This window comes from Culex quinquefasciatus, chromosome 2 (assembly GCF_015732765.1).
Source record: "Culex quinquefasciatus strain JHB chromosome 2, VPISU_Cqui_1.0_pri_paternal, whole genome shotgun sequence".
Taxonomy (NCBI): Eukaryota; Metazoa; Arthropoda; class Insecta; order Diptera; family Culicidae; genus Culex; species Culex quinquefasciatus.
In genome coordinates, this window is record NC_051862.1 from 30,715,303 (window position 1) to 30,739,143 (window position 23,841).

General features: G+C 36.3%; 2 protein-coding genes across 3 annotated transcripts; both read right to left on the bottom strand.

Annotated features, from left to right (window-relative positions):
* Positions 1 to 6,189: 6,189 nt before the first annotated feature.
* LOC119768082 lies at positions 6,190 to 10,426 on the bottom strand. 2 transcript variants are annotated; one of them, XM_038258479.1, is made up of 3 exons: positions 10,228 to 10,426; positions 9,975 to 10,148; positions 6,190 to 6,662 (listed from the first exon to the last, which is right to left on the bottom strand). In XM_038258479.1, the coding sequence occupies exons 1-3, from the start codon at positions 10,253 to 10,255 to the stop codon at positions 6,544 to 6,546; spliced, it is 321 nt and encodes a 106-aa protein (XP_038114407.1). In that variant the 5' UTR covers positions 10,256 to 10,426; the 3' UTR covers positions 6,190 to 6,543. The 2 variants fall into 2 exon arrangements, 1 of the variants encoding a protein (XP_038114407.1); XR_005277898.1 differs by lacking the exons at positions 9,975 to 10,148; positions 10,228 to 10,426 and adding an exon at positions 9,625 to 9,910 and having other exon boundaries at positions 6,233 to 6,662.
* Positions 10,427 to 16,552: 6,126 nt separating this feature from the next.
* Positions 16,553 to 17,803, bottom strand: LOC6036110 (protein mothers against dpp). Its single transcript, XM_001846106.2, has one exon. It carries the CDS (start codon positions 17,801 to 17,803, stop codon positions 16,553 to 16,555), a length of 1,251 nt encoding a protein of 416 aa, XP_001846158.2.
* Between the last annotated feature and the right edge of the window lie 6,038 nt (positions 17,804 to 23,841).

Genomic DNA, 23,841 nt, shown 5'->3' on the forward strand with positions numbered 1-23,841 from the left:
CTCTCTTCCTGGGATCCAACGGCAACGGTGCCAAGTTCGGGACCTGGCGTCGCGGTTGAAGAGGTGGAAAATTTTGCTCCACCAGGGCTGGAGGAGTTCTACGACGCTGAGGCTGATTCTTCGTCGATGCTTGCTGCCGAATTTTCACGAACTCAGCTCTCTTGGGGCACTTTCGGTCGGTTGACGAGTGCTCACCGTTGCAGTTGAGGCACTTCACCAGCGAATCTTGGATGCACTGGGATGTGATGTGCGCATCGGTACCACATTTGGCGCAACGACGCTTTAGGTGGCAGTTCTTACCTCCGTGCCCGAAGCCCAGGCAGTTGAAGCATTGTGTGACGTCACGATGCACTGGTCGGTATCGCTCCCACGACACGATAATGTTGAAAACCGCTCGGATTGCCTTCAGCTCAGGAAGCGTCGTCGATCCCTTAGCCAAATGCAGCAGGTAGAGCTGGTCACGGTACTTGATGTCTTTGTTGCGTCGGCTCATTTTGTGCACGGCCAACACATCCAGTTTCAAAACTTTTAGCTCGGCAGCTAATTCCTCCACTGGCATGTCGTACAGACCTCTGACGACGATTTTGTACGGCTTATCCATGACGACATCATGGGTAAAGTACTCCGCCTCGTTTTCGGTCAAGTAATCCTTGACCAGTTGATAGTGCTGCCTGGATTGCACCAGCACCTTAAATCCGTCCTGACACAGACGAATGTTGCCTTGGACTTTCCCAGACTTGATGAGTTCAACCAGCCCCGCTCGAAAGTCGATCGTTGCTGCTGATTGCCGCACATAAAAAGGAGGCAGTTTCTCCTTTCGCTGTTTCACTTCATTCTCCTTTGCTTCCGCTACCTGGTCCTCGTCAGGCAGTCCAGCAAACTTGTTGTTCTTCAATAGCTGCTCCTCGTGCGACGAAGAGTTCTCCTCCTCCTCATCCATCGGTACAGTACCGTCGCTCTTTTTGTCTTTTTGCTGTTCGATGTCACTTCCAAAAGCACCTTCCTCTTGGAAATCCCCGGTTTTTGGCCATCAGTTGAGGCCTCAACCTTCCTTTTGGAAATTCCCACTTTTTTGCCTGCTTGAGCCGCAGGTAGGGCAATATTGCCGGCGTTTTGCGCCGGGACGCGACGAGTCATGTTGATTCAGACAACCTTCACCAACGAATGCTCGGATAACAATAACCAAAATTAACCAAAATTTCGGCATGTTGCACATTTTTGTAAAGCTTTTTCAAAACCCAATCCAATGAGATACATATCTCGACGAATTATTAGGCTTAGTCGCTAATATCTGCACTAAACTGCTATTTTTGACGATACCAATGCATTATCACATGCTGGTTCGCCCATCCGGCTAAAAACCCAGAACTATTATACTTCACTCGAAAGCATTTTTCATCGTGCTTCGAATGTCATTTTAGGAAATAAAATTCCCTTTGTGAATCGCGTCCAGCATGCTAAGATTCTGTCGTCCCTAAATTAGGACCAGAATAGCCTCAAAAACGTCTTCGCCAAGCCAAGACAAGTCAAGTCATTTCGGGAAATGACAATATGTAATGTGTTCTTAGATACCTATCCATGAGCCATCGATCGACTCCGTTAGCGATACACTTTTTACCCTTTCTTAAATTTTCGCTTTAGCTGTAGAAGGTGAGAGCGGAATGCAAGGCGAGAGAAGGAGAGAGTTTACGGAAATTTTGACTCGTTCGAGCACTGCATAGGGACGTGGCGTTACATCGTGCTGCCATCTGGTTTTTTTAAGTGCAAAAGTGCTGAATCATCGTCTAAAAATAGACGGCGTCCTATCTCACCCAGCAAAATGAAGTCGATAAAGTAGTCGGTTTCGATAAGAAAAAGTGGAAAACGTGGTCTAAAAATAGTGACGCCATCCCCTATGCCGTCACGGTGTTAAAACTCGCGTGCTTTGCTTACATGGATTTTCGTCGACGAACATAGGCGTATTTTACTTCTACTCGGATTGAATAGCATTCGATTTAGTAAGTCTCTAGACTATATACTAAGTATTCTGCTTTCAGTCAAAAAGGATCGCAAAGTTATTATTTGAAATTGTTTTAAAAATCCATTTTAAATCCTTTGCGGTCGTACAAAGGGTTATTGTACCCAGAAAATTAAGCTTTATCATTGTGAACAATAATATTAGCAATTTAGTTGAATTTTAGAACTCAATCAACGAATCGCCTCTATATATACATGTACATTCTCAATACATTTATTTGTGTATGAACCGAGAAGAGGAAGCCCCCATTCACTAAGGTGGATTAAGTAACGTTTTTATGGAATATCTCAGGATTGAAATCGAATTTTGGGGATCTGTTAAATCAAAAAGGTGCGGCATTGTGAGCTGCAAAAATTTGTGTTCTTATCTCAATTTGGCCCAAAATACATGTACGACAAGTTAGCATGACGGCGACGTAATAGTGATTTTGGCCGATGAATCCAAATCTGGAATCAGACCAATGGTCACCTTGCGGGGTAAATGGTTAAATGAATCAATATTAAAAAATTTCACTTAAAAAATTTTTGTTATAAAGACGACATTACATGGCCAAAAAAAAGTCCTTGATAAAATTGGGCAGAATTTTTCCAAAGTTCTGGGCATATTTAGCGAAATAAAAAATAATAGCAAACTTGGTTGTGGACACTTAGAAAATTTTCGAACGAATTGATAATTCCCACCCCCCTAAGGTCAATAATAAAAAAAATCAACATTAAAATTTTTCACTATTTGTAATAGAGCAGTTCTCTCAGATTTCGGTCATTCGATTTTTATTTTTTTTTAATCCGACTGAAACTTTTTTGGTGCCTTCGGTATGCCCAAAGAAGCCACTTTGCATCATTAGTTTGTCCATATAATTTTTCATACAAAAATGATGTATGAAAATTCAAAAATCTGTATCTTTTGAAGGAATTTTTTGATCTATTTGGTGTCTTCGGCAAAGTTGTAGGTATGGATATGGACTACACTGGAAAAAATGGTACAGGGTAAATAACATTTTGGTGATTTTTTATTTGACTTTTTGTCACTAAAACTCAGCCGTCCCCTAACATGACAGTTTTAGTGAGTTGCGCGTATCCACGGACAGATGGCGAGTGGGCCTCGTCGGAGTCCGCCCAATAAATACGCAACCCAAAATTTGCACGGGAAACTTTTTATTTGTAACGGCTTTCGCGACCCGCTCACTTCAACTGTTCTAGACTAATATTTGAACGTGGCGTATCTCTAAACAAGTTTTTTAAGAAAATGATTCTAGACTGCATATTTTGTCGTTTTAAACTGAAACAAGGCAAACACTTTGTTTAATTAAACTATTCGCCATTTTCAAAAGTTTGGCTAGAAAATATCGAAGGCCGCCATCTTAGGCCCACTGGGCCCACAAAAAGGGGTACGCTCAGTTTGTATGGGAGCTGTCAACATGCTCCCGGGCTGCTAAAACTTGATTTGCAAAAAAAAACTCTATTTTTATTTTTTTTATACGTTTTAGAGCACATTAAATTGAAATTTGGATAGAGTGCACCGTTTTCAAGTTAAATCCATTTTTATGTGACTTTTTTGAAAATAATCGAGTTTTTATTTTTTTTTGCCTTCCTCACTGAGATAAGGCTATAATCCTGCTCGAAAAATGAACTTTTGAAATACAGCTCGTAGACCTATATTCATGTATACCTATCGACTCAGAATCGAAAACTGAACAAATGTCTGTGTGTGTGTATGTGGGTGTGTGTGTGTGTATGTGTGTGTGTATGTGTGTTTGTGTGTATGTATGTATGTGTTCAAAATTCTTGCCAAGTTTTCTCAGCACTGGCTGGACCGATTTTGATCAAACCGGTTGCATTCGACTTGGTTTAGGGTCCCATACATCGCTATTGAATTGTTTGAAGTTTCGATAAGTAGTTCAAAAGTTATATATAAAAATGTGTTTTCACATTAATCCGGATCTCACTTATATGCATGAAAACTATGTCCAGATCCATCATCCGACCCATCGTTGATTAGATAATCGAGAGACCTTTCCAACGAATCCAAAACATCGAAGATCTGGCAACCCTGTCTCGAGATATGTCCTCTTAAGTGGTATTGATGCACTTTTTTGAAGCCGGATCACACTTAAATGTATGGAAACTATGTCCGGATCCACCATCCGACGCATCGTTGGTTAGGTAATCGAAAAACCTTTCCAACGAGTCCAAAACATTGAAATCTGGCAACCTTGTCTCGAGTTATGATTACTTAAGTTATATGTTTGTACGTTTTTTCTGGATTCAAAAAATAGCTGAAATATGTGTCCAAACCACTCATATTACCCATTGTTGGTAAAAAAAGAGGAAGGCATCAACCACATAGGTGGATTAAGTTAGTTTTAGTATAACTTTTGTTAAATATAAGTATTAAGTATCATGTTGGCAAAATTGCTCTAAAATGTTCAAGGCAAGTCACCTGCAATGGAACAATACAAAAACATGATGTTTTGCTAGAAAAATGTTGATTTTTGTAGAGTGTCTCATTGTTCCCCAGCTGTCTCATTGTTTCCTACCAAGTGCGTCAACAATGAGACAGTTGAATAACTCTGGCTGTAGATGTCGGATCGATCTCATATTTTGGTCAATGATAGAACACATTAAAAGAAAGATAATACAACTAAAAGCTCATTAAGACATGCTGATGAAAAAATTAGAAAAATCGTTGAAAGTTGAAAACCAAAAGTGTCTCATTGATGACTACCCTACCCTAGTTCAAAAGTTACGTATAAAAAAGTGTCAGAGTTGCGAATCGGATCTCACATAAATGCATGTAAACTATATCCAAACCCCTCACTCGACCCATCGTTGGTTAGGTTATCAAAAGGCCTTTCAAACGAGTCCAAAACATTGAAGTTCTGGCAACCCTGTCTCAAGTTATGATCACTTAAGTGATATTTATGTACTTTTTTGATGCCGGATCTCACTTAAATGCATGTAAACTATGTCCGGATCCATCTTCCGACCGATCGTTGGTTAAGTAATCAAAAGACCTTTCTTATGAGTCCAAAACATTGAAGATCTGACAACGCTCAGTCTCAAGTTATGACCGCTTAAGTGACATTTGTGTATTTTTTTTTATTAAGAAACAAGCCTTACCTGGCAAAGATCGTTCTGCCTTTTTTCGTTTGTTGACGTTTTTGACTTTTTTGCTTATTCAGCTTCCTGTGATCAAAACTTAATTCTAACTTTTGGCACTCACGAACTTACCATACGAACCCAACGCAACAAAGAGCACCTCGATCGGACGTTCCGTGTTGAATTGATTCGCGTTCGAACAAAACCGTCGAAATTTTGTATATATATAGAAGATAGATAGAATTGAGTGGTGTTGGTGATATGTGGCGTTTTGACCAGAGCACGGAGAAGCGAAGAAAGCAGCATTGGAAATAAATAACAAGAACAAGGAGGATAGGAAAAAAATAATGCTTCAGTGGTTGTTTAGTGAAAAATTGTTTACGATTGAGTTGTTTTTTGATCGGAAACGGGAGAGCAAGAATGTGAGCGAAAACTTTCGCTTCTGTGTGTTGTTCTGTGTTGTTCTCAAAGCTTTGGCTTAAAGATGACATGTGCGCGTGTGCGTAGGGCCCCTTGGGCCAGAGCTTTCATGCGTGGACTGGGAGTAGTGCGGAAGTGATTTAGATGTCACTGGAAAGCCGGAGGGCTGGATTTGTTTTCCTGCTTGTTGGCTGATTCCAACGAGGAGGCCAGCATCCACGCCAGCATCTCACCGGAATAAACCGAAGCTGAACTTGGTGAGTTCGTTTCATGTTGTTTGTTTAGTGAGTGGTACTGTGTGAGTGAGATTGGAATGAACGGAAGAAGCTTCGGCAGTGTTTGACATTTGTGGATCATGTGGATCCTAAAAGTTCCACAGAAACCCTGACTGAAAAGTCCGTCGGACGTCCGTCGTTTGTCGTCCGTGCAACCGTACGACGTCGCACGACAATGTCGTGCGACATTCGCACGAATGTCATACGTTTTTGCACCAAAATGTCGTATTTGTCGTGCGATCGATCATCGAAATTGTTCGACATTGTCGTACGACATTCGACCGACGTCGCACGGTTTTGTTATTTAGGTTGTCGTGCCTTTGTCGTGTGCTGTTTTTTCAGGTTTTTAGGTTATGTTGCAGTTAAAAAATAGATGATTGTTTATTTTTAATTTATTTTATTTTTTCATGTAATTTGCACATTTCCCCACAGTAAAAAAATCAATTATTTCATTATACTTGTTGTGTCGCGGATCTTCACGTACATCTTGGTGTCGTCTTCCGGTTGGTCTTCCAGTTCTCCTTGTCGCTCGGCATCTTGGCCGGAATTTTTTGGCGTTGTCTTCCGGGTCCGGATTTTGTCAGCCATCTTTTCGAGCCGACGCCAGCGTGCGGGGCAGCATCTTGATCAAGAAGGACTATTGCTCCTCGACTAGCCGCAGATACGGCGGGGTGCGGCGCCACCGTTTATGTCCCATGGATTGATGGCCACCGGAGTACGGGACAACGTCGGTTTACGAACTGCTGGAGCAGGTGTTTTTGCGGTCGTTACAGCTTCCGTTCAACAAGCTGCGTGGAACAACACGGAGACGCTGGGTTGTTAGCAGGATCAGATTGGAATATGTTTGGTTACCTGAAAAAAAGATAACGTCATTCGGCTGAATAATCATATCCAAATCATATCTAGAGTTTTGTTGTTGAAACAAAGGGAATCTCATGACAGATATCATACTCAAAAAATCTGTGAAAATTCATAAAATAATTAATTGTGGAATATTCAAAAGTTTAACTTTCAATGTAAAATTTTGAAAACAAATTAATTAAAAAAGTAGTTAATTAAACCTTATTTTATTCAGAAAATAAAGATTAAAGCAAATTTAAGACAACAAAATATTCTAACATTTTAAATTTCAAATTAAAAATCAACATTAACGCAAGTTTCATGGAGAAACCCCATCTGGACCTGTTTAAATATTTTTGATTTTTTTTAAATTAAAATGCATATGTTTCTGAAGACTTGGGGTCTTCATGCTTTGAAGAAGCTAAGAACTTAAAAGACTTTAAATAATTTTAAAATGTTCGAATGTTTAAATTAATCGTAAAAATTCAAAATATCTGAATAATTTAAAAATGAAATTTAATGTTTGATATTTTTGAAATTTACAAATATCAAGAATTAAAAGAATACACTCAAAACCCGATGGTTTGACACAAACTGTTGTCAAATGAAAGGGGTCACTTTTTAGTTTGACACCCATTTTACAAACGAAAAAGTGACCAACCACCGGGGGCTGAGTGTAATACAACATAAAAATTTAAGAGATTAAAAATTGTAGAACCTAAGAATTCAAAATTATAATTTTTTTTTAGAATTTAGAGTTTTAGAACTTTAAAATTCTGAAACACTTAAATTGTTAATTTCTATAAATCTTTAATTCTAAAATTTTAAGATCACAAAATTCTAAAATTAAAAAAAAAAATATTCCTAAAATTCTAAAATCTAAAATTCTAAAATTCTAAAATTCTAAAATTTTAGAATTTTAGAATTTTAGAATTTTAGAATTTTAGAATTTTAGAATTTTAGAATTTTAGAATTTTAGAATTTTAGAATTTTAGAATTTTAGAATTTTAGAATTTTAGAATTTTAGAATTTTAGAATTTTAGAATTTTAGAATTTTAGAATTTTAGAATTTTAGAATTTTAGAATTTTAGAATTTTAGAATTTTAGAATTTTAGAATTTCAGAATTTCAGAATTTCAGAATTTTAGAATTTTAGAATTTTAGAATTTTAGAATTTTAGAATTTTAGAATTTTAGAATTTTAGAATTTTAGAATTTTAGAATTTTAGAATTTTAGAATTTTAGAATTTTAGAATTTTAGAATTTTAGAATTTTAATTTTAGAATTTTAGAATTTTAGAATTTTAGAATTTTAGAATTTTAGAATTTTAGAATTTTAGAATTTTAGAATTTTAGAATTTTAGAATTTTAGAATTTTAGAATTTTAGAATTTTAGAATTTTAGAATTTTAGAATTTTAGAATTTTAGAATTTTAGAATTTTAGAATTTTAGAATTTTAGAATTTTAGAATTTTAGAATTTTAGAATTTTAGAATTTTAGAATTTTAGAATTTTAGAATTTTAGAATTTTAGAATTTTAGAATTTTAGAATTTTAGAATTTTAGAATTTTAGAATTTTAGAATTTTAGAATTTTAGAATTTTAGAATTTTAGAATTTTAGAATTTTAGAATTTTAGAATTTTAGAATTTTAGAATTTTAGAATTTTAGAATTTTAGAATTTTAGAATTTTAGAATTTTAGAATTTTAGAATTTTAGAATTTTAGAATTTTAGAATTTTAGAATTTTAGAATTTTAGAATTTTAGAATTTTAGAATTTTAGAATTTTAGAATTTTAAATTTTAGAATTTTAGAATTTTAGAATTTTAGAATTTTAGAATTTTAGAATTTTAGAATTTTAATTTTAGAATTTTAGAATTTTAGAATTTTAGAATTTTAGAATTTTAGAATTTTAGAATTTTAGAATTTTAGAATTTTAGAATTTTAGAATTTTAGAATTTTAGAATTTTAGAATTTTAGAATTTTAGAATTTTAGAATTTTAGAATTTTAGAATTTTAGAATTTTAGAATTTTAGAATTTTAGAATTTTAGAATTTTAGAATTTTAGAATTTTAGAATTTTAGAATTTTAGAATTTTAGAATTTTAGAATTTTAGAATTTTAGAATTTTAGAATTTTAGAATTTTAGAATTTTAGAAATTTAGAAATTTAGAATTTTAGAATTTTAGAATTTTAGAATTTTAGAATTTTAGAATTTTAGAATTTTAGAATTTTAGAATTTTAGAATTTTAGAATTTTAGAATTTTAGAATTTTAGAATTTTAGAATTTTAGAATTTTAGAATTTTAGAATTTTAGAATTTTAGAATTTTAGAATTTTAGAATTTTAGAATTTTAGAATTTTAGAATTTTAGAATTTTAGAATTTTAGAATTTTAGAATTTTAGAATTTTAGAATTTTAGAATTTTAGAATTTTAGAATTTTAGAATTTTAGAATTTTAAATTTTAGAATTTTAGAATTTTAGAATTTTAGAATTTTAGAATTTTAGAATTTTAGAATTTTAGAATTTTAGAATTTTAGAATTTTAGAATTTTAGAATTTTAGAATTTTAGAATTTTAGAATTTTAGAATTTTAGATTTTTAGAATTTTAGAATTATATTAGAATTTTATTCTAAGTGTTTGAAATAAAAAAAGGTATTGCTTTTACCTTTTTGTAATCTGCATTTTTTCAATTTGTTATAATTTTATTATAAATATTTTTTTCATTTAAAAAAATATTTTTGTAAACCTTTTAAAAATAATTAATTTTTTTTGTAATCGGCTGAAAAACTCTATAATAAAGAATAAAAAAAAAATTTTTTTGTAATCTGATTTGTTTTCAACCTTTTTTTATTTAAATTAATTTTATTTTTTCGGTAAAAAAATATAAAAAAAAACTGTAAAATATTAGAGAATTCAGGATGTTGGTAGTTTTTAAATATTGCAACTCATCATCAAGATGTTCCTGGCGGAGCACTTACACCATTCCAAAAATCCGTTTTTTCAATGTTAACTACTTTTTAGGTAATAAAAACTGTATAAAAAGTTCTGGGCCTTAAAGGGTTAAATCAGAGATACTAAAATTTTCCTTAAGGAGTTAATTTTTGATTAGTCAAATGTTAGAGTTTTTTATTATACAATTCTGAAGTCCAATAATCATAACACCCAATATTAGCCCTCATACTTCCGGTCTTCCAAGCTCACTCCCGATACTTTGAAATGCGCCTCTTCCATCATTTCAATGACTTGAAGCAACAGTTCTATTGATTAAAAATCCGGTGGATCAGAAACACCGCCACGAGATGATTATTCTGTACCCTTTTTCTCTTACCTTGGGTAGAACTTTTGACATTCGGTGATTCATCCTCCTCCTCCTTTGGAATGAACCATATCCTCCATAAGCTCGGTTCCTCCCGGTCCTGTCTTCCGCCACGAAGACCTGGCCCGCCGGATTCATGCGTCTCGTCCTCCTCCTCCACCGCCACGAAGACAGAATTCTGAATATCTGGAACATAAGAAACTATAATTTGGCCACTTGCCCACTCCGGCCGGAACTTTCCGACAGAAAAAGAAGCACAACTTACCGGTCAAAATCCTTCCGAAGCCCAACATCAACAATAACTGGTTCGATTCGGTTGCATTCAAGTCCAAACAAGACAAACTGAAGAGAACTGTCAAACTGTTTGCGTCGACGAAAATCGTGACGTCGAATTGAAGGGAAATCGATGGAAAAAACAATGTCGGGCATGTCGAGTGTTTGTCGTACGTTTGTCGTCCTTTCGACCAATCGATATCGAAACGGTAAAACCAAAACCGCGCGACAGCTTGTAGGGGAACAGCATCTAATTCCAGCGTGCCTCTAATGTTGGCAGGTCAGAACTTTGACATGCAATTAAAGCTAAATAAAAGCGTTTTCAACTGAAATCGAGTGATAAATAGCTCAATAAGAAGTTAGCAAGCAAGTTTCTAACAAAAGTTTTGCAAAATTAGTTGTTTAAATAGTGAAAATCAGCAAATTGGATGGAGTTAGGAGCGAGAGCTTAACCTGCCAAAGATACGAGAATTTCCCCTACGACGTGCGACATTTTTCAAACAGGGAATGTTGCCATATGGTGAAAATGCAACCCGGCTGCAGACTTTTTAGAATTTAACAGAAATGTGTGTTTTAAAGAATACTAAAGGTTACAGTTAGTCACATTTGATCACGCACGGTTATATGTACGGTTTTAAATAACTTTTCTATAAGTAGTATGGATTTCAATTAGTTTCGGGGTTTTTGCTTTTTTTTGTTATCTAGGCTTTTCGCAAATTTTTAAACCCGTTGTAGCATTAGCATAAAAACTGAATGTTGCTGATCTTCAAATCGAGGAAGCATCAATGTGTGTGTGGGTGAGTGAGTGATTGTGTTTTGTCTGTATATTTTTCAGCTAATAATAATTTAATTATTTTAATTATTTGAAGAAAATAATTTAAATATGCTGATTAATCCCATTACACTAAAAATAAACGATAACTAAGTATGCTTTTTGAATCGGTCGTTTTAATGAAACATCTAAATCCTACATTCAAAATAAAACAAATGGGTAAATAATGAATGTTTACTCCTTATCGCTGTAAGAGTTTAAAATCAAAATATCAATTATGAGTTAAATTATTTACAACCTCGAATTTCGCTTAAATATACTATAATTTAAATGACAATTTAAACTTCTCTCTGCTCTTACAGTTGATAGAATGAGTTTAACAACAAACATGTTAAAACTGTGATTAATCAGCATTGCTTTTACCTGAGAAAATGGTTGGTTTAGTAATACGCCAGTCAATTTAATCATGCACGGCTTCGTCGCGTTGTTTCTGCCGTGGTTTAAAATATAAAAAATATAAATCATGCATCTTTAACACTATACAATCACAAGTATAAGTTTAATAATAAAAAACTAACTCTACTTGATTTGCCCGCAATACCTTTCGGGGTATATCCTAGGGTTCTACCTCTCCTACTAAAATTGAGTCCAAAACCTCCCTACAAACATCTATACCACTAAGGTGACGTAGGGGTCCCTGCGCACTTTAGATAGGTGTTTACTAACATTCCTTCATTTCCCCGAGGATAGCTTGGACCCGGCGTGGACCCCCTTATGCCCTGGGCTGTATTACACACTCATCAAAAGATGAAGACATGGTATCTCCCGTGTTGGATTATTGTTCCGGATGAGGGTCTAACACAACCAGACCAAACAGTGGGATAAGCGTTGTGGAGCCTTCCGGTGGTGGGGCGTCCTCCAAATGCTAATGCTAATGCTAATGCTAATATAGAAGATAGATAGAATTTGTGTCCAAACCCATCATATCACCAAATGTTATTAAAAAGTGGGGAAGGCAACAACCACATAGGTGGATTAAGTTAGTTTTTTAAATTTCGATACTCAATTGATGTATTCAGTTTTTCATGAACAGCCTTCTAAAAAAGTGCTTTTTTATTTTTTTATGCTAGGACATTTTTTAAACATTACTCAAACTTTACGTGTTTAATAACAACAAAAGTTTTGTTTTTTTTTGCTTTTAACAATTATTTAATGACCTAATGCAAAAAAGAAAACAAATAAGTTTAAACAGAAATCTTTTAAGGCAGAATCAAAACGAATATAAAAACAGCCAGCATTAACCTTTGTAGGGGTAAGAGGTGGGACCATCATCACCAATTTATGAGGCAGTATCAGAAAAATTATTGAAAATTCAATAAATTCAATAAAAATTCTGCTTTCAACAGCTTGTTATTGTCTACATGTACAAATGTTTTTGTGTATTCAAGTAAGATATAAGTTAAAAATTTAGCTGGAAATTCGGCCAGCCTGTATCCTTGGATAATTAAAGAATCGACACTAACATAAATTATGTTTAATTTAGCAATGCTTTGTAACAAACCACAAATAATTTGCTGCATGCAATAATGTTTCGGTCGATACAACGCATAATAATGTTGAAAAATTGTTCAAAAATATTATCCAGCCTGCTTTTGACAGAATATTTCACAATATTTCTGCTGAAAACAACAAAATCTTAGTTAGTTTTCTTATAAAAGATATTCTAGCAGTCGACTGCTAGATTTTTTTTTTGATTAAAAATGGCAATTCCTACTATTTTTGTCGATTGCTGAAAAAAGGCTATTTAAAAAATTAACCCATACTTTAAGTTAAATTAACCATGATTTTCGGAGATTTTCTCTGGCCGGTCTCTCCGTGCATACGAGCTTTTAATTTTGCTGATGTTTTCATGTTTACAATTTAAAATTTATAATAATGACACTCATTTTACCCTACTTGCTACAGTAACAATTCTCATTTATTTCATGTGGTTGATGTAAACAAACGAATCGAAATTTTCCTGCGAACAATGCAAATGTAAATGCACGGTGGCTAGCCCAATTTCATTTGCTTTCTTTGATGGTGCAAATCAATCGGCCAACTGCCAGCTACAGTTTTGGGTTTTCCACGGGGTTCTGGTGTTATATAAGTGACGTGAGTGGTTTTGAAATAGTTTGATGGTCCTGGAAAACGAGTGATGTTGATAGCGAGGTTATTGTTGAAATATTGAACGGTTAATTTTCAATTTCAGTTGTACCATATAAATTAATTAAATTTTGGTTTTTAATTTTTTTGTATCTTGTTAGAAATAGACTATAAAATTCGATAAAGTTGTACTCAAATTATATTTATTGTGAAAGCTCAACCACTTCCTTTTCAACGTCTCTCTCATTTTCAACTTTTCCTCGATAAATGGCATTGATTTTTTTTGCACATTTTATAATAATAAATAAACATTTTTGTTCTAGATTAACAATTTTATATTATTTATTTATGATTTGAAGTCAATTTTTTTAATTTTTTAATGTTTTCTTTTTCTGTCTTTTATTTAAAACTGTCAACCCTCTCCACTTGATCAATTTTTAACTCGCCCAAGCCAGCCACGAATAATTCAGTTTGATGCACTCGCTCCAGTCACGGAATTGTCCCATAAAAACTTGCAATAATGTATGCCGGGGACGTCATTTTCATCACCCCACTCTCAGCGTTCCAGCAGCAGCTCGGGTGCCAACCACGTCCACACCAGGTAATAAACGGGTGCGGAAACTGAAACCGGGAATTTCCTCCGAAATTGCACCCTCGGGAGCTTTTCCTAGATCCGACAGCATCATCCGCATATCATGGTGGATGCTTCTCCAAACCAGATCCCGGATGATGAGTTTTTAGCAGCAGCAGGTGGAAATGCCCTCCAGGTGGCTCTCCCTGGCAACACTGTACTGTTCCGGTTTTGGAGGAGAAGGAATATAAATCAATTAAACGATTACAGTTTCCTGCGGTTGCGGGCGGAAATTCAGCCTACACACTTTTTGAGTAGGTCGATTAGGGTGGGGTTGGGTAAAGTGGACCCAACTTAAGCGGAGAAGTTTTGTAGCTCAGTTTAGAACGGTTCAATTTCCCATAAATCGAACCCGGGTTAATAATAGCTCAACTTGTGGTAGTCCCCCTTGGAAGAGTTGTTGCACATCTCTGGACAGCTTTCAAAAATAGCCCTCAGGGACGGGGGTTGAGGCGATTAGTTTACCAGGGCAGCCATGATGAACGAGGTTTTCCCTCCTCGCGCCACAACCCTACAAAGTCGATACTGTTTCCGAAAATCATGAAACCACTGACCGGGTCGATCAACAAGCGTCCATCCCATAAAGTAGGGGAAGGGCTGGGGGGAGAGTATTGAATAGTGCTCAGAATTTCATTATCGGCTCATCGATCACGGTCCGGCTGGTTCTAATAACCGAAACCACTGGTCGCCACGGTGGGCAGCTATGGGGCTGTCGTAAATTTAGAATCCTGGGGAAATGGGGTTTCTAGTTTGCTGGAACACGTGGAGGTCGAGTTTTATTTGCTGGTAGTGAATAAATTTAGTTTTTGGTATTTGTTTGAGACCAGAAACTCTTACACGTAACCATTGAAACAAAAAGAAAAAAAAAACAGAACAACAGAACAACAGAACAACAGAACAACAGAACAACAGAACAACAGAGCAACAGAACAACAGAACAACAGAACAACAGAACAACAGAACAACAAAACAACAGAACAACAGAACAATAGAACAACAGAACAACAGAACAACAGAACAACAAAACAACAGAACAACAGAACAACAGAACAACAGAACAACAGAACAACAGAACAACAGAACAACAGAACAACAGAACAACAGAACAACAGAACAACAGAACAACAGAACAACAGAACAACAGAACAACAGAACAACAGAACAACAGAACAACAGAACAACAGAACAACAGAACAACAGAACAACAGAACAAAAGAACAATAGAACAATAGAACAATAGAACCATAGAATAATAGAATAATAGAACAACAAAACAACAGAGCATAATGTCAGATCCAAAAGCTAAAAACTAATAAAATTCCGACATATTTTCCCCGGCACCATCACTTGAAGCATCTGACTGACCAATCTGACAGCTCGGATCTCGGACGCGCACCCAAATCTGCCACCATCTTAATCATTCCTTAGTGCATTGTGCAAATTTGGTTGGAAGGAAGCAAAAGTGGAAAAACAACAAGCAGTAAACTGCGGAAAAAAAGGTTCGCGAGATGCATCACCAGACACGCGAGCTGTAAAAAGCACGCAAAGCGTTTCGTTTTGGTTCTTGTTGCATTTGGTGGAAAAGTTAACGCAATTTTTAGGGATGTTGAAGTAGTTTAAATCAGTGATCCCCGTGCACCGCGTTCAACCGCGTTCTCTGTTTTCTGTACTCGATTAAACACCAGCCCGCGTGTGCACGCGTACAAGCAAACCTAAACTCTGCCGTGTACAGTCTGTACGCGCACACGAACCTCGAGTTTAAAACCGAACCTTGCACCCCGGGTACAAACCCCGTGCAAGCCGACGACGCAGAAAAGAGACAAAAATATTTCCCTCACGCTCCCTCTGCTGTAAAGTGGTGTTTCATTCTCCGCTGCAGTCACACTACAGTGTTTGCCACAGAGAGAGTGAGAAGCAGTAATTTTTTTCGTCTCTTTACACGCTCTTTGCTCGCACGGCGTTGTACCCGAGGTGTGCACCCTGTGTTTACACCGCGTGTAAACTTGAGTGCGCCGTGCGGGGAGAACTCGAACATGGCAGCCTGGTGTGTTTGAGGTTCATCTGCACTGAAAACTTGTACGGCGTGTACGGCGTGCGCGCGTTTCGGGAAGACTGGTTTAAATTGGTTGATTTTGTCTTAAGTGATTTCTGGTTTTAATTATTTAATTGTTAGGCTTTTTAAAGAGAATTTCGCAAATTAATTGTAAATATCCATCAAAAAAAAAAAATACACAACCGAAAATCTTCCTGTCCAAATCAGGGAAGATGTTCTATTTGAAGGAGCCAGCAGCAGTGAGCTTTGCTGTTTTATTTTATAGGTCTTCTTCTTTAAGGGGGTCAAACTCTTCGTGTAGTATTCCCAGTGCGACATAAAACCACACGGCCAAGTAAAACTGGTGCTACTTGGTGTGAACACCAAGTCGTCGGTACTATTTATCTCGTGGAAGATGTCTTGGGCTCCGGAAATGGCGTTTACGCCAAGAAGCACGGATAGGTTGTGGTAGTGCAAGAAGAAAAGAGCAGAAATCAGATAGCTGAAAAACCTGCAGCGACACACTACTGGGAGAGGGGGGTTTTGGCCTGGACTGACTGGTTTATGGTGCCCCTGATAGCTGTTGAGATTCTTAAGATAACGTCGAACAGTGAAACTGCAGGATATCTTTTCAAATAAATATTTTCAAACATTGACTTGAACTTTAAATGTTAAGTTGACAAATTTTCTTGGAGAAATATATTTATTAAATTCACGATTTTCAACTCCAATTTTCCTTAAGACACCGAAGTAATCGCATTATGCGGCGATCCCATCTGGCTCAGCACGTTGTCCAGCCACTTGAGCGGACCGTGCAGATGAATCTCGATCCAGCACGGCGTCGAGGTGACGTCCTGCCGATGGTACTCCGCGCCCCAACCCTTGACGAAGCTCATCCGGATCGTGCACATCTTGGTCAGCTCAAACACCGCATCGTACCCCTGGTGCACCGACTGCGAGAGCAGCTGGTAGAACTGCTGGTTGTTGAAGATCTTCAGCGAACATCCCGGCAGAATCTTGCACACCGTACTGGAGTGGAACCCGTGCTGATGGTTGCAGTTACGACTCTGCACGAAAATGGCCGCATCGGAAAGACACTCGGCGTAGACTTCCCCATGGACGTAATACAGTTGAACTCCCTGCCCGATGTGGCAACGGGTACTCTCGATGTTACTGTCTCTGCGGACGTTGCTCAGCTGGCCCAGGCAGAATCGATCCGACTTGTTCGACGGATTGGTGAACCCATCCACGACGATCGAGTTCGACTTGCAGTGAAACACCTCTCCAACGCGGGTACTCATCTCGTAGTAAGCAATGTCCGCCCAGTACGGGGGTTCCTGGAAGGCGACCGGCTCCACCTGGTTCGTGTCCAGCTGATTATGGGTAGGAGATCCGAACGGACTCGGCGGACTCGATCCCATGCTGGACATCGATGGAGTTGGGCTGTGCGGGCCCATGTAAGTCGTCATAGCGTTATACTGCGGAGGCACCTGGGAGTACGCCGGTGGTGCAAACTCCGAATACCTTGGAACCAAAACCGGCGGCAGCACCGAACTCTCAACCCGCGTATAATGATACGGATTGATGCAGACGTCCTTCTGCTTGGCGTTGTACGGGAACTGACAGCTCTCGATGTGCTTCAACTCGTGCTGACTCTGCAGATCGGGCCAACGCCAAACGCGACAGTAAATCACGTGCGGCAAGCACTTCCGGTGGGACACCTGCAGCCGACCGTCCTGCGACCGCGGAATCGTAACGCACTTCGATGGGTGGCCCGGATAGGACAGCGCTCGCTCCAAATCTTCGATGGCCGTTCCCTTCTGCTGTTTGAGCTTCTTGACCAGGAACTCAACGGCCTTTTCGGCCCACTTTTCCTCCTCGTCGACCTGCTTCCAGCCGAGCAGTTTCTTCACCGACGGGCTGGTCGTGGAGACGAGGCTCTTCAGCGTGGACAGCATCTTGCTGCCGGAAGATTCGCCGCCGTCCATTGTGGCTGGTGATGGAACAAATGTCACAATTCTGTTCAACTGGTTAAGCTTTACTAACAACCTCCTACTTTAGACTAAATCAATCAAGTGTTGAGTTTTTAACGGTTTCTTTGCGACTACCTATGCTGACAAATGATACTTTGAAGTAGTTGTTTTAGCAACTATGCAGTTTACCACAAGTTTACCTGTGAATATCTGTTATTCTCACCACATTCAATACAAACAACTTTGAAGCCATTGTCACATCAGATTTCTTCATTTTTGAATTCCAGGTAAAACTAATTTTACTGTTAAATTACATTTTTGTGAGTATTGGTAAGACCATCATTGACTATTTCTTTGAGGTAAAAGATTTGCATGACATAACATTTCAGCGAAAATACATTTATATTGAAAAGATTTGAAGAAAAATAAACACGCATTAATTTTTTTTAAATCTATTGAAAATATTTGATTTAGTTGGCAAAAGTAACGAGACTTGATCTCCGATTTTAATCACGTGAACCGTTTTCAATACTACATGTAAACTAGGATGCTTGAAACTTCTTGCGTGACTTGGAAGCATACAAATTCATTATTTATTCAATTATATTTTTAACAAGCAAGGTTTGAATTCATCTTTTTTAGTTAAGGCCGTTGCAAATATTTTTTGAAGTTTATGTCCCCTCAACTCTGATCAAAGTCAAGAAAGGGGGCAACAAAATAAAAAAAAGTCAAAACATTTAATTAACGAGCCAAAGCTTTAACATATGCATGAAAAAAGTGTTTTTGCAATTCCGTCGTGAAACTACTTACTTTTCCTGTCATTCTTGAACGACGAAATAGCCTACTTTTCTGTACCAAAAATAACAGAATCAAATAGCAACACTTTTCAAAATAAATGCTGAAAAGTTCTACTTTTCAGCACTGAAATGGGTGCTGAAAAGTTGAACTTTTCAGCACTTGTTTTGAAAAGTAACACTTTTCAACATTTTATTGAATTAAACGATTTATTGACAAAATACATGAAAATTCGACTTTAAATTTCACTCAATGGGTGTTTTTCGAAATTGCAAAAAATGTTGTATGGAACTCGTTGCAAAACATGATTTTTTCAGAACTCGTCGTATTTATCCAACTCGGTGAACCTCGTTGGATAAATGTACGACTCGTGCTGAAAAAATCCTCTTTTTGCAACTTGTTGCATAAACTACTATTAAAATGCATTATACACCTGTCCAATTGTTTTGCAATCATTAGTTTCCAAAATACTTAAGTATTGACGATTTTTTTTGCAGAAAAATAGTTTTTGCGGTGCTGTACATTGCAATTCCATAAAAAATCAAAATATTTTAAATACAGCCCAAACTTGCTAAATATGATTATCAATGCAGAAAAATGCGTTTTAGATTGTTTTCAGTTGATTTGACTTCTATTTTCAATAAAATTTTGAAGGTTTTTGAACAATATTTTTTTTGCTCCCTGATATTTGGGATCAATTTTGAAGGGGGTGACATAAACTTTGAAAAATATTTGCAACGGCCTAAGTTTGTTTAATAAATATACAAACAAGTTTTTTCTTCCCATTTCTTCTAAATTTTTCACTAAAATGGCCCATAAACAAACTATTGGAGTCTATTTTTGATTAGAAAATGTATTTAATTGGTTGAGAACGTTTTAAAATATTAATGTATTATTATTATATTATATATCAATTTATTGAATCAAACCGAAATTATATAAGAGACTTTCTGTTGAAAACCAATTTCGGACTGCAGGTCGAAAAAATAGACGAACAACTTCAGTTAGAAAATTTAGGTACATGAATTCCAAACTATTTGCATTTTTGTAAAGATACATTTCGCTACAAAATAGCTCAAATTTCATATTTAATTTACTGTAGTAAATTAAATATGAAATAAGATGTTTTTGTTAGCACTGTTGATTGGCCTAGAAGCAGACAAAAAGAAAATTTATGATATTTTTAAACACAGAAAAAAATGATGGTAATATTCATCAAGAAATGATGACAGATTTTGTGTAAAAAAAAATACCTCTGAAAATGGTGAATTTTCATCATTTTTTGATGAATATTCATCAGGTTCAAATTTTTACATACTTTTTTAGTAATATTTTACAAAAACAGAGGTAATATTCAACCTATCAAATTTTCAACATTCAACAATGTTATTTTTAGCAATTCCGCATTATTAAAAAAAGCTTCTATCGGACTCAATATTGGATTGAGTTGGGAGAGGGAGTAACAACCGCATTTTTGGAGCTATTTGAGTAGTTTTAGCCATTTAAGGGTGGTACTAAAATGTTTACTTAAATGCTCATCGGATATATAACATTTAAAAAAAAAGAGAAAAAAAAAATCATTTTAAAACCTCAAAAACATGACTACGGCGTGGAGTCATTGAGCGTTTGCAGGGTAAAAATATTTTTGTCGGATTCTTCGGAAAATTTTACATAATATATTCAAAAATGGTAATAGTTTATAAAAAAAGAATTCGTGTTACAATTTATTTGAAGTAAAATCTGTATTTTTAACACAACGTGTGCATAATCGGTAAAACGACAAACAATGAAAAATATATTTTTTTTTATTTTCACTATTTTTTAAACCACGGAATTGCTAATTAGCTTAAATTTGATAAAATATTTTAATTTAAAATAACTCAACCATTGTTTATATTTTTCCAATGAAAAGTGGAATATTATTTTTCTCATCATTCCATTGTCTTTTTTTGGGTTTTACTTGAACATTTAGTTGAAGTTAATAATTTTAAGCAACATTTAAAAAAATAAGAATAAGTTTTATTACATTCGATGCTTTACAAAAATGCTATCCAGAGTCTGCTGTAACGATCGATATAAAAGAAAAAGTGATCTAAACCCTTTGATTCTCCGCATAAACTCTCATATTAGTAACACTAGGCTTTCAGGGTGGTAATTTGCTCTAAATTTACGATAATGTAGAACTACCCCGTTCACCCCGGTGCCCAACCCTGTAGAACTTTTCATGATGTGCTCGACTGCGATGAAGACGGTAAGTTATACCGCTGAACCAGAACATCTGGCAAATTGCAAGCAAAATGTCCTCTTAACTTTGTTCTCTGTGTGGCGGCACCAGGCCACGCGCGCACACTTCCGCCAAAAAGAGTGGTCTCAATTTTCACCGGCAGCCGGAACATTGGCTCGCTTGGAACAGAGAAGAAAAAAAAACACTCACACACATTGGTCCTAGTTCTCACCTGGCTCACCCGAAAGGATAACAAACGGGACCTTTTTCCGCTAAAGTGCAACGTTAGGGTGGATAATATTTGAAATTATTTTGAAAAGCTAACTTTGCAAACAATGTTGAAAATTTATCACCCTAATGTGAACTTAACCAACTTATCGCTGCTCACCGAATATATATTTCAATTGAGAGAGAACTGGAACACACCTCACCTCTGAGTTGTTCCACGTGGCCAGAACTAGATGGCAAGCTGTGGAGTTCAAAACCAAACGGAAAACTCCGGCAGCCAAGTGTGTAAATTATTACTATGCAAGTGGCAATCTGGGCCATATTTTACCGTCTTTTAAGAAGTGAAAAGAACCGTATATGCTCACGCTTTTCTTGGACGCCTTCCGGGTTGACTTCTGAGGCTGAGCTGTGTTTCTACTTTTTATTCCTAGCACACACACACACACGTGGGAAAATTCCGATTGACTGGTGGCTGAGTGGACCCCATTTTCCGGCCAACTGGACCTGGAGGTTCATTAGTGATTCCACACGTGGATGCTCAACCGGGCAGCGCTCTCGGTTCGTTATTTTTCGAGTTTATTGTCACACCCATAAAGATTCGATTATTGCTTTATCGGGCGGCGGTGGACCGTTTTGGCTGATTTGGAACTGCCGGCGAAATGGAATGTAGCCCAAATGGGCCATGAAAGTGACAAATGTGGTGTGAGAGCACTTAAATGTTTGAAATTGATTTTAAAGTTCTTAATATTATTTTATTCTAGGAAAAAAATATGTAATATATTACAAAATATTGGAAAATAAAAAACTAACCAATTTCACCACATTAGAAAAATCCGATGGAACTTTTGTAAAATATCCTCGTAAAATAAAGACCAACAATTAAGCTTATTTTCTATATAATTTTCTTGGTGAATAAATTGGAAAAAATCATTCTATTTTATTTGTTCGACAAAATTTTGTTGCAAGTTGTTCATTCAATATTTGTATGTTTTGTCTGGTATCATCATTGTAGAAATGTAAGGATTGTAGGAGTAATTGATGATTTTTTTTTATATAAAAATCAAAATTGTTATCAGAACATTCTTTGTGATCAAAGAAGTAAATTCTGTTCATTGGTTTATTATATACCCAAGTAACATTTTTTCCAAGAGTTCTACAAAAGCTCTTCAGCATAGCAGTTTGGACCGCGGTAAGATAAAATTCTCTCTTCAGGAGTTTGGAAGAGTACTTAAAGAGAGTTTTATCCTACCGCGGTCCAAACTGCTATGCTGTAGCTATATTGAAGAGCTCTTTTAGAACTCCTGGAAAAAATGTTACTTGAGTAGGTATTAGAGTGTAACAAAAATGACTTTTTGGCGGGCATTCAAGGGTTTGTTCCGGTGGGCATACTAAGCCCAAATCCAAAATATGAGCTTGATTCGACGTAACAGGAGCTGGCGCTCCGCCCTTCAATTTTAAATGGGATGTAACCCGTAAAAGAAGATTTTTTCAAAAATGTCACTTTTTGAGGCATTTTGGCCACTGAAGCGTTTATTTTCAACATCATTGGCTTGTAGGCCAGATCCTTGCACATCTTTTGGTATATATGACATTGAAATTTGGAGCAATCTAGAGCTCGGTACAGGCCTTCAAACTTTAGCATTTTTTCGAAAAATCGGTCCCGGTAAAAAAGATATGCGTCGCGCCTCGCGACGCCCTAGACGCCATTTGATTTTGCCGGGGCCGATTTTTCGAAAAAATGCCAAAGTTTGAAGGCCTGTACCGAGCTCCAGGGTGCTTCAAATTTCAATGTTATATATACCAAAAGATGCGTAAGGATCTGGCCAACACGCCAATGATGTTGAAAATAAACGCTTCAGTGGCCAAAATGCCTCAAAAAGTGTCATTTTTTTAAAAAATCTTTTTTACGGGTTAAATCCCATTTAAAATTGAAGGGCGGAGCGCCAGCTCCTGTTACGTCCAATCAAGCTCATATTTTGGATTTGGGCTTAGTATGCCCACCGGAACAAACCCTTGAATGCCCGCCAAAAAGTGATTTTTGTTACATCCTAGTAGGTATCCATTCGATTTTTTAAATTTATCCAAAAATGGTTTGTTAATATTTTAAAATCTGTAATCATGGCAATCCTACCAATTTCCCTGACTGTCTTTAAATCACTTTAAGGGGTTACATACATGTAAATCGGCAAAAATTTCAGAGGTTTGTTTGAGCAAACATTAAAACTTTTTTCAAAATCTGTTTTCAGGGCATTGAAATATACATTTTCATCTAATAACAATACAATATTTGATGTTAGCAGTTTCAAAAAACGGGTGCCACGATATCTCAACATAGCTTCGACCAAATTGGCTCAAAATTTTGGTGTAGACTCGCTAAACCGGTCCCGTGTGCATGACGAAGGCCGATTTTCAAAAAGTTTGTTAAAAAAATATTAAAATATTCTTCTGTTTTTCATATAAAAAATCGCTAGTTTTTGATTTTTGTATTTCTTGAAAATTCAAAATTTTAAAATCGGGCTTCGTTATGCACACGGGACCGGTTTAACGAGTCTTCACCAAAATTTTGAGCCAATTTGGTCCATCTCATCTCGAGATATCGTGGCACCCGTAAATCAACTCGGTGTTTAGAGATAAACGCTCAGAAAGTTAGACAGCAATATTCTGAGCATAAATTGTTTCTAACTCAGTTAAATCGTGAAATATCTATATGAAATTTTCAGGTGTTATTGAAATTCATCTTTTAAGTGGATTTAATATTTTTCTGTGAAATTTAGTGATTTTCTACATGTATGTAACCCCTTAATTT

Excerpts from the sequence above, each read along its gene's own strand:
- LOC119768082 (XM_038258479.1), bottom strand. The coding sequence starts at position 10,255 with ATGTTGGGCTTCGGAAGGATTTTGACCG. Across the intron at positions 10,149-10,227 it reads CTTCGGAAGGATTTTGACCG|ATATTCAGAATTCTGTCTTC; the intron begins GTAAGTTGTGCT and ends CTTATGTTCCAG. Across the intron at positions 6,663-9,974 it reads TGTCAAAAGTTCTACCCAAG|GTAACCAAACATATTCCAAT; the intron begins GTAAGAGAAAAA and ends TCTTTTTTTCAG.
- LOC6036110 (XM_001846106.2), bottom strand. The coding sequence starts at position 17,803 with ATGGACGGCGGCGAATCTTCCGGCAGCAAGATGCTGTCCACGCTGAAG.